Source organism: Etheostoma cragini, chromosome 23 (genome assembly GCF_013103735.1).
Source record: "Etheostoma cragini isolate CJK2018 chromosome 23, CSU_Ecrag_1.0, whole genome shotgun sequence".
Taxonomy (NCBI): domain Eukaryota; kingdom Metazoa; phylum Chordata; class Actinopteri; order Perciformes; family Percidae; genus Etheostoma; species Etheostoma cragini.
This window is the reverse complement of record NC_048429.1, coordinates 10,299,254-10,309,695: the sequence shown is the minus strand read 5'-3', so window position 1 is coordinate 10,309,695 and position 10,442 is coordinate 10,299,254. Positions and strand designations below refer to the sequence as shown.

General features: G+C 39.5%; 1 protein-coding gene across 3 annotated transcripts; it reads right to left on the bottom strand.

Moving 5' to 3' along the window:
* Positions 1–862: 862 nt before the first annotated feature.
* pus7l (pseudouridine synthase 7 like) lies at positions 863–7,189 on the bottom strand. Of its 3 annotated transcripts, XM_034862936.1 has the most exons (11): positions 7,097–7,173; positions 6,966–6,995; positions 5,696–6,554; positions 5,065–5,224; positions 4,664–4,877; positions 3,849–3,947; positions 3,574–3,655; positions 3,158–3,323; positions 2,275–2,386; positions 1,595–1,648; positions 863–1,505 (listed from the first exon to the last, which is right to left on the bottom strand). In XM_034862936.1, the coding sequence occupies exons 3-11, from the start codon at positions 6,507–6,509 to the stop codon at positions 1,131–1,133; spliced, it is 2,076 nt and encodes a 691-aa protein (XP_034718827.1). In that variant the 5' UTR covers positions 6,510–6,554; positions 6,966–6,995; positions 7,097–7,173; the 3' UTR covers positions 863–1,130. The 3 variants fall into 3 exon arrangements, with proteins under 3 accessions (XP_034718827.1, XP_034718825.1, XP_034718826.1); XM_034862934.1 differs by lacking the exon at positions 6,966–6,995 and having other exon boundaries at positions 7,097–7,189; XM_034862935.1 differs by lacking the exon at positions 6,966–6,995 and having other exon boundaries at positions 7,077–7,178.
* Between the last annotated feature and the right edge of the window lie 3,253 nt (positions 7,190–10,442).

Genomic DNA, 10,442 nt, shown 5'->3' with positions numbered 1-10,442 from the left:
TGTTTGGCGGACACTTTGGAAATTAAAACATTTACTCACTTTTACATCTTTTTACATCATCTTTTTTGCATTACATTACGAGTGAAGAAGGGAAGTTATGCGGTTAGCTATGATTGTATGTTGTTTCCATCTAGTGGTGATTAGTGGACAGTACACTAACCAAACAGTAAAAATTAGATTTTTTTTTTAATTGTTAGCAGCGTGTTCATAATGTAAAGCATACTGAAAGCACTCTCTATACACACTACAGCTTCTGCATAGTAGCTTTTATAAAGGTAGGATTTATTGCAGGACTTTTTGAATGCATTATTTTTAGCAAGGTGTATCTAACAAACAACTGAGTCTGAATCCACGGACTTTTTAAGATTGCTGATGGATGGACATTTTTGTCCATCCCCACAATACTATGCAAAAAAGACATGGTCACAGCTGAAGAAAGGTAAAACAATTTTGGATGGTGGCAAAAAACACGTGCAGAAAGCTTCCAGAAAACCAAAAACACAGCATTAAATATTTCTTAAAAAACACATTTCTTTATTTGTGGACACGAAAAAGGGTGTGTCTGTATCTTTTTTACACCCCACTTGATTTTTTTTTTTACTAGATATGTAGGATACTAACTACAATTACTTATTCAGGCAAATGTATTGTTATGTAAGTTATATATTGACAAATTACCACACATTTTACATTGAGTTATTAATATAATTCCATATTTTTACAACTTTCCGTTGTGAGGAATTTCAGATTTATCAAATGACGGAGATGATGCAAATAGTGTGAGTGTGTGAGTGGGAATACTTTAAACTTCAAAATAAAAGTGCAGAGATTTGTTTTAAAAAGTGGAAAAAAGAAAAGCTTATTTATTCCTAAAGATTTTATTCATGGCACAAAAACACAAACACTGTTTACACGCTTTTACATTTAGATTTGTTCGTTTGTTTTATCAATTGCACATGATGCATATTTTTTCCATTTAGAAACACAGTCGTATGCTCATTACTTCAACAACAACCCAAAAGGCTACTAATAATGTATTACAATGATGGGTTACAAAAACTAAAAAACAAGAAAGCTCCTTCTCTTCTGCAAAGTATGTAGAAATACAACAGGACCAACGTCCCTTGCCCTTAAGGGTCACATTTCATGATCTCTCTGAGACAGATAGTAGCATAGCAGGAGGAGTCCAGGTCCAAGTTTAAGGTTAGAGTGAGCAAGTCCTGCTTCCCTTCTACTGTTGTGCCATTAAGCTGCCTGTCACTATTTCTACTGCAGTTCCCTGTCCCCTCTCCTCCTCCCTCCCCACAGGCTGCTCTCTGCAGCTGGTAGCTAAGGTTGCGTGGTAAAGCCAGCAGGGGGCGGTAGCATCCAGGCAGATTTAGTTTGAGGTTGCTGACTCTGAAGCGACAGGCGTCCAGTCCGTCCCTGGCCAGTCTCTCCTTGAACCAAGTCCCCATGGCATTTTCTGGATACTTCACAGTGTTTCCTGGCATCGGCAGTAACACCTGACATGATAGTAGAAACACAGCAGTAACAGTCGTGTGAAAAGTGGAAACAGTAGTTTGAAGTATATGTATTTCCCTAAACTACATACATGTCCCAGTGTGTACACTTTCTCTTGCTCCTCTTGGTCCGTCACCACATGGATCTGGAAAAAAGGAAAGGTTGGTAGCACTGGCAGGGTGTTGGCAAAATGTTTCCCTATTGAACAGGGCGATTTATGAGCCTTCGGACAATGTCCCCTGGGACCTTTAATATTTGGACTTAGAAGATTTTGAATTTCAACTCTTTTGCAAGATTGTAAAATCTAAATTTGGAGATATTAAAATTCTGAAATTCAACCCTTTTGTCTTTTTTTTTTGTTTTTTATTTTCTCCTTTTGTAATGATTTTTCCATTTATCTTGAGCAAGAACAAAGGAAAATCTTGAAGTTGTACTTATTAACTCTGCTTAAACCAGCACACATACTGATTTAAACCCAGACACTTGGGTTGTTTTTTTATTTATGTTTGATATATTTGTAGGGTTTACTTTTAATTATATGAAATACATTAGACCCATATTAGCACCCAGTTTGCGCTTGATCGCTGGAGGGCGTTAATGTCAGAGACACGTGTAATCACACAGTTTGTCTAACTCAAAGCAAGACTCTAGAGTTGCTCTAGAGTAGCAAAAAGATACCAGCATTACATCAGACATATTAAATCATCATTTCCCCTCTACTCTGATCTTTTCTATAGGCTACTGACCTAAAAACAGATCATCCTCTCTTACCTGAGCCAAGCTGGTCTCTCCTGTGCCTTCTTCCTTCATCCACACCAGGTCTCCTTGCCTGGCACTGTGGCCCAGAGTGGTCAGCCTGTGTGCCACGGCCTCGTTCCACACTCTGACAAGCATAAACATATTTGCAGAAGTATCACTTTTAAACTATTAAAGCAGTTGGAGCTGCCTTTTATTCCCCAAAATGACTATTTCCAGAACCCTTAACGTCTCTTTTAAACATCTGGATGAAGAACAATTTAAAAAATGTTACCCAGAAATGACATCCAGTATCTCCTTGCTCAAACTGTATCAGTTGCATTTGTGTATGTTGATGTTACTTTACATTATGTCATATGTTCATACTAAAAAGTGCATGTGCATTTTTGCTTGTGTTTTACAAAAATAGCAAGGACATATTGTACATAAGAATACAAAATACATTCTCGTTGGTTAAATTCTAGAAATGCCTTGAGAACAACAATAGTGTTGTTAAAAGACAGAGTTTTTAAATAGTTATTTTTTCCTTCTGAAAATCCGATGCTAGCTTTATGACTCAAATGTAGTAATAATAATAATAATAATAAAAATAAAAAGGCACAAACTGGGGCTCGGCACCAAACCCCCCTCAACCGCTCAGGCTGTCTGTTCAGCGGTTGCAGCCCACTTAGAATGTATAGAACCTGAGCAGGTGTGTGTATTTCGGGCCTGTGTCCTGAAACTGAACGGGGCAGTGTAGCTGTGGAATGTAATTTTGCCTTCTGATTTTTTAAACAATCTCTAAGCAATGTCTTTTTCTCCCAATTGCTGCAGCTGAGCTTTGTAAATATGTTTGTGTTTGAACTGGGCAGGAATCCCATAAGAGAAGGTGTTTCAGGAAATGTTCCTTGCAGCTAACCTGCTGCAGTAGGCGTGTGGGTAGAAGACCCTCATGCTGTGGGGCAGGCTGAGCCAAGCTGTGGTGCAACCATCCGGACCTGTACCGTAGCGGTTCAGGGCCCGAAGCATCAGCCGCTCCCTGGCTTTCGACAATGGCATCAGCGCCAAAGACTCCTTTGCGTTATCTGTGATGAAGAGTGATAAACAGAGTGAAACTCTTGCTGAATGTTTAATTCTAAGGTGAAGAAAAAAAAATTCACATTAAGGTAAATTACAAATTTGCTACATTAGTTGTTCTCAACGCTACAAAAACATGATTATTATTATTAAAACACTGGTTAATGAAGGACTACAGGAGTATGGCAGCATTGAAAAGTTCTTGATAAGGAACTTTCACATCAGAGAACTGCAACTCAGTTTTGCTTTAGCTCACACCTGTTTGGAGGAAGTGTCTCTTCGCGTGGTTCTGAGGATCATTGCTGTCCTCTGGAGTGAAGAAGAGATGCACAGCGCTCACCTGACACACACACACACACACACACACACACAATCACAACATGCACTAACAAGAGAGTACAGTGCAGTCTCACAGGGCTTAAATGTGAATTATTTTTCTGAGATGACACTATTCTTCCCTCTGGAAGTTTTTCAGGCTTCTGGCCAGGTAACATCTGGCCATGTACTCCATAATAATTGTCTACAACACTTACCATGTCTTCTTTGAGCAAAGCTAGTCCTACACGGTCGGACTGAATGCTCTGCATGTTCCCAAACCTCTGTGGTCCATAGTAGTTGACAAAACCTCTGGCCTGCAAAGAGTTTGAAAAATCAGTAGCATATTTTAAGGACTACTCAACAGCAGGAGTGATACAGAAACAACAGACGTCCAACATTTAAGCATAAGGCTGGTAATGTTCTATATTTTGCTAATCAACAAAGCCCATAAAGAGACTAACAGCAAGAATGCCTTGTTTTGTCTTTCCTGTCCTGTCTGTGGCTCTTAGCGCCAAAATTGTTCAATTGTTTCCTAAAACATCTGGGCATTGTAGTTTCCAGCAAATATGACTTAAACAGGAGGAAATAGTGTATTTGTTGGGGACTATTTTCAGCAGCGGACCATTACACATTTGGTGCTCTAGTGAGTATTTCCAGCAGCAGAATGGTGTCTGTAAGATGGACTCAAAATAGTTAAAATAAAACAAAGCAACGAATCTCATAAATCTAGTACAATTATAAAGTGGAAATGGCGCCTTGTTTTGAATCTAAAGTTGTGAAGGCTGCTGTACCAATGGCCTCCTCACTACTTCAATCAAAGAAATGTAAAGGAAGTAACATGTTGTAATATCTCTTTAAGTATCACCCTTATACGTGTATTTGATGTTAGAAAATGTCGGTATACATTTGACATAGATATCATGTGGGATCATAAGCATTCATTGTGCTAAAAAAACCACGTAGGTCGACAATGTTTGATGTCACAAACTAAAAGAAACATCAACAAAAATTATAATTTTTTTAATGATACCTTGACATTCTCCACTGCTTCCTTAACCAGCGCTGCAAGGCGAGTGTGTTTGTCTGCTCCCGAGGTGTGTGCGTCACTGTGTGGTCTCAGGTTGCGGACCACCAAGTCAAAGTGGTTCCCCTGCAGTCGTCCAAGCCTGAGAGGCTCGCTGACGGAGCGGATCTGAGACAGACGCATCCCTCTCTTCTCAAACTCAGCTGTCTTCTCTTTCAACCTAGTGATATAAAAAGCTCAAATAAACTAATAGGTGGTTGATTTTTGGCATTGATTTTGGAGGCTTCAAAGGGAACTCACACAATAATAAAAAGAACCTTAACAGCTTAGGATCGTTGCAGCTGTTTGTCTCTGCAAAGGAAAAAGTGATTTGGAAACCAAAATCCATGAAAGAAATGCAGAACTACCGTTGAGTGGAGACCTTCTTGACCACCATGGACTGGTAGGTGATGGCTCTCTTGTCCTTGATGCCGGCGTAAGTGAAATCTGACGGTAGGACCCCAAGAGCGGCTGCCATGTAGCTGATGGCCTCCAGAGTCTCCAGGTTCTCCTTGAGCAGAGTGAAAGCTGAAAGAGATGACACCCCCACAACACAGCTGAATATTACTTAGTAATTGAAGATTTATTAGATATCGGATTTGACATTTATTTAATTAGGATCTTTTTGACTACACCTTGAAATAGAAAACTACATTATTTCAATTATTTATGTCCTTACTTTCCTTCCCCATGACCCCACTTGATAAACTTATTTAAAGATATCAATTGGTGCATGATTGGTGATGAGGTATGCTAAGTCATCTTGTGAGAGTCAGTTGACTCAGGCCCTACAAATAAGAGAAAATGTATTGTTTATTGTTTATGTGATTGTTTACTTGCTTTTCTGCTTTTTTTCTTAAACTAGGCACTTTCCCAAACATCACGAAAAGCAACTAGATATGGGTTCAGAATCTGATCACAAAAGCAAGTGTTTTTTTATGACATTTTAAGTGTTGAGAACACAGTCAATGATTGAAAGGTTACAATTCTACACCTTACCAGTGTAAACTTCTTCTTCTTTACGTTCCTCCGCAGATCTTTTCTTTGGCCTCCCTTGTTCTCTCAGTCTAACCGAGATGGCTGTTGTCCCCTGGTCTGTGAAGCTTTTAGTCTCCACCAGTTTGCCAAACCTTCGGCTCAGGAAGTGGTGGACCGCCGTCCTGTGCTCCTTATCGTTATCAGGTCCAAACATATAGGATGAGCCTCGCACTTTGGCATCTATGAACCTGAAGAAGTCCTCCGCTTCGTCCTCTGTAACCAGCTGGGAGAGCTCTCTGTAGTCTGGGTCTTCCCTCACCCTGATCTCGGGCTGAATAGTGACAGTCATGAGGAAGGGAAAGCGATGTCTGACGGCCCGGTGGACGTTAGCTCTGTGGTGTTTGTCAGCAAAGGATCCCAGAGAGAGCTCCTGCTTGGTGGGCTTTTCTTTGAGAGTCAAGACAAACTGCTCAAGCTCTTCGCTGACTGGCTGGCCTAAAATCACACTTAAATCAAAACTGCCTGGACTGGGTATAGTGACATCTAACCCACACTCAGCTGAAACATCAGTGTCCTGTGAGACTAAGGAATAATTACTCCACTTACATTCTTCACTGCTTGCATTGTTTTTATCTGAGGAGGCCCAGTCTGGTGTCCGTGTGGCTGCTGCTGCTGCTGCTGCTGCTGCTGCTGCTGCTGTGTTAACACGCCGTCCAGTGATGTCTATCTCAGTCACCACAAAGTCTTTAATAAAGTTTTTTATGCTTCCAAAAAAACCTTCATGGTTTGATATGAAGCACGCAGGGACGTTCACAGCATCACTGTCCTGCTTCATGGTCACTTCATCCAAACACTGCAGAGTTCTCAAGTGTTCTTGTTGCTGAAAAGGACAAAGATTAAAATGTATTAACAAAATGTGTAAGATGACATAATCAAGCAATAGCCTATGTATTTGTATGGCACAATGTAGACACTTAATGCAATGTTACTGTAATTTACGTGTACTATATTTAAGAGAGAAATACACTTTAACAGAGTGAATCCAAAAGGGAATGTAAACAGTTATACCAAATCAGATAAATACAGGGAGATAAATACGTTAGACGGCAGCAGATGATGATAAGGGTTCGAAGCCTTTAAAAGCAATCAGACTTAGGGTACACCTTTAAAAAAATGATGGCAGGAGGTTAAGAAAGATCATAGGTGCTTTTTATTATGCTTAAGTCTAGGTTATACATGCGAAATAACCCGTCTATTACAGTACTATGCGCATCCTACACACAAATCCTACCTCGACTGTGCTGACAGAGAGCTGTACCTGCTACAACAAAGAAAGCAAACCACGTGCCTGTTTTTACAACGATATAAAACATTTGTTGTGAAGAAATAATAATCATTGAACTGCTTGTTTACTCAACAAACCTGCACGCGGTGTGTAAACGAGAAGCTGTTGATGTAAACACAACAACGCTGAAACAATTCAGTCTACTTCCGCGTCACGTGGCCGTCATGTGACCTTTCTTAAAGGGACCGACTGTAAAAAAACAACATCGCGTATCAGCTGGCTAAATACAGTGTTAGCAATTGGACAACATGACTGGGTAATTACTACTTTTAGAGTGTTGTTTGACAAGATGTCTTTGCATTTTGAGTGTCTTTGTCCAAGCAATGATATAGGAACTTTTTTTTGGATGACAACGATGTATTCATTGATGGATTTATGTAGATTTGAGTTAATTCTTTTGAACGAGTAGCCTAATCACATAGAGTGGCTAGGGGATTGTACAACGTGGTGTGAGGGTTATACATCTTTGACACTGTTTTTTATTGTATTCTTAAAAGTTAGAATTATACATTTGTATTAAAGAAAAGGTCATATGTCTTATAATATAAATTTACAGTACACAGAAAAGTGTATTGCCTTAACAGTTTATATTACTATTCTCTACCATCCATCTTCGGCCCTTTGTCGGGTTGCGGGGGGAGCAGCTCCAGCAGAGGACCCCAAACTTCCCTTTCCGAGCCACATTATTCAGCTCCGACTGAGGGATCCCGAGGCGTTCCCAGGCCAGGAACACCTCCCTAAGGGGGCGAAGGAGGAGCAGCTTTACTCCGAGCCGTGCATCCTGGATCTCCTATTATTATTGTTATCATTATTATTGTTGTTGTTGTTGTTATGATCTATCAAATCAATAAAACAAATACATTGTTTTTCATACCCTGTAGAGATTTATTATGATTATGTTACTAACTGGTAACAATTATGCAAGAGAGCAGGTGTGTTACGCAGTGGGTGGATCAGTTTACTGGAGCTGGAAAAAGTTTTTTTTTGTTTCATAACACTTCACTAGCATAGAATCCGATCAATTCCAGGAAATGGTTCAATGCTGATGCCAGGAAACAGTACACAGACAATCTCTTCTCCTGAATTATTAATATGTATCCTACAAATTGTGTTGTTGGCATTATGTTTGATAAGCGTGTTGGGAATTCCAGAGGAGGAAGTTAAAGGAACACTTCACTCTTTAAAAAAAAAAAAAAACAACATAAATATCTGATTCGGTAAGATTTTCCCACTGCAAGTGAGACTTTTGTGATCACAGACTCCCCAAAGGAGACTGATGTACTGGATGTTTTGGGCAACACATTAGGAACATGCTGTAACTTTCTCCAAGATAAACATGTACAGTAATCAGTGAATTTAACTTCACCTTTGCTCGGGATTTCCAAAGAAGGCAAAAGGTCACCTGCTACATGTACAAAAACACTACATCCAGAGGCCTGAGTGGAACAAAAAAATAGTGGGTTCACATTTTTCCATAGTGAGGGTCTGTTTCCGGATTCCTCTATCTATTCTTAATTTCAAAATTGTAGGTTCCAGATTAGGAACATAACTTTCTGCAAACCTGGGATCTATCTCTGGTTAAAGTTAGAAAAAATCACCTACCAGCACCTCTACAGCTTACTTAGGGTTTTTGTATCTTGTTTAATTATAATTACTGGAAAATACCATATCTGCTTTGCATTTTACACAGAGGGGAAAACTGAGCAGGTAGCAAAAACAATGCTTAAGCAGTGTAAATGTATAAACTTGCATGAAAAAGAAAAAGAAAAAATAGTATTCATTTTTGCACTTCTAAAAAGTTCTCGAGAGCTACCAAAGACATTGTTCAACTGTTTTCACAGACTACATGTGTAAAATCCGTGGAGTGCCCATATGACTAATACCGAGGCTCTGAATGATGACACTGTGACCAGTTAACTGGACTTATGAACTATTTGTCCTCGCCTGTCTGAAGATTACTGACTCTGTCCTAAGTGATTATTGCGTTGTTTGTGATGCTGATGTTGGCGTCAAGTATGTCAGTCAGCTTTGTGTCAAAACGTCTTTCATTCAAATGCAAAACTGTCATCATGTGATAGTATAGTAACAGAAAAAGGAGAAAAAAAATGTCATGAAAACTTATAAATTACGTATAAAAAAACGTATAAAAATTAAACACATCAGTTTGTAAAAACCTGAAAGTCCCTGTGAGACCTTGAGTTTGCACATGAGGGTTCATTTTCAGTGAACAATATATTTAGAACTTTAAACACATAACTCACACATGGAAGGATCAACATTTCAGCGTCAAACATACAGTAATGATTTTTCCGGACACCGGTGCGGAGAGGTCAGTGTTCACATCTCTGATGGTTTGAAGTAAAAGAGACAATATCATCAGTGTGCCATAATGTGTTAAACATTACACAATCGCGGATCATTGTTACATCAGTTTTAACATAGTTTTGTCCCAGCTGCAATCCATCTATTGAAAAAACTGTAGAATTAGAATTGCTTGCACAAAACACACATGGTCATGTACTGTTTTCTGTTCTGTTTTGAAATATTAAATTTTTTGTGTGTTGCATGTTATGTGGTGGTCTACAAAGTTTAGACTGTAAACCTAGTTTACCCACAGGTACCAATAAAGTAACCTGAACCTGAATATTACTGTAATTTAAACATCCAGGTCTGTAGAAGACGTCTCGTAACAGCCAGCGTTTTCCGCAACATGTACTGTACATTCATCTTTATCATCCTTGACTCTTACGTTTCTTAATGTATCCCCAAATATTCTCAGAAATGAAATCTGAACTGTGCAACATGTATCTCCCGAGAAAAGAATTGGTCCAAGCATTTCTAGGAAATAAAGTCTTTTTTGGCCCTCGCTGTCCTTCCGCCCACCAACATCCTCTGCGCCACAGAATGTGAATTCATGTCCTACAGATGTTTGAGCGGGTGCCAAAGATTTTGTGTAACCTCTGCATTAGTGTGTGTGTCTGTTCATCATGCTCTCCAGATGTGTCTGTGCTCCATCAGGAAATTCTTCACTCTGGATCTGTTTTAACAATTGACTTTTTTTCTGTTGCAACTCCAGGGACCTATAATGTTGCAGCAATGTGCATCTGAATCTGTGCCTGAGTGAGTTGTTGATAGATAGATAGATAGATAGATGGATAGATAGTGTGACTGTGTGTTGGACTCTGATGGGAAGTCATGTGATGCAGCCTCTCACTAGTTCCTTTGTTCGTCCAAGACAACAGCAGACAAAAAGAGCTTTATTGGGGACTTTAAACTTTCTCTCAGCTCCATTTGAGAGCTCTGTCTTCTCTGTCTTTGGATCAGTCTTGTTCTCTTTCTGGTCTTTCACTGGTAACATGATCAAGTTGTTGGTAAACCTCCTGTGATTACTTTCCTTTTCACTGTACCTGCAGGTACACTGCC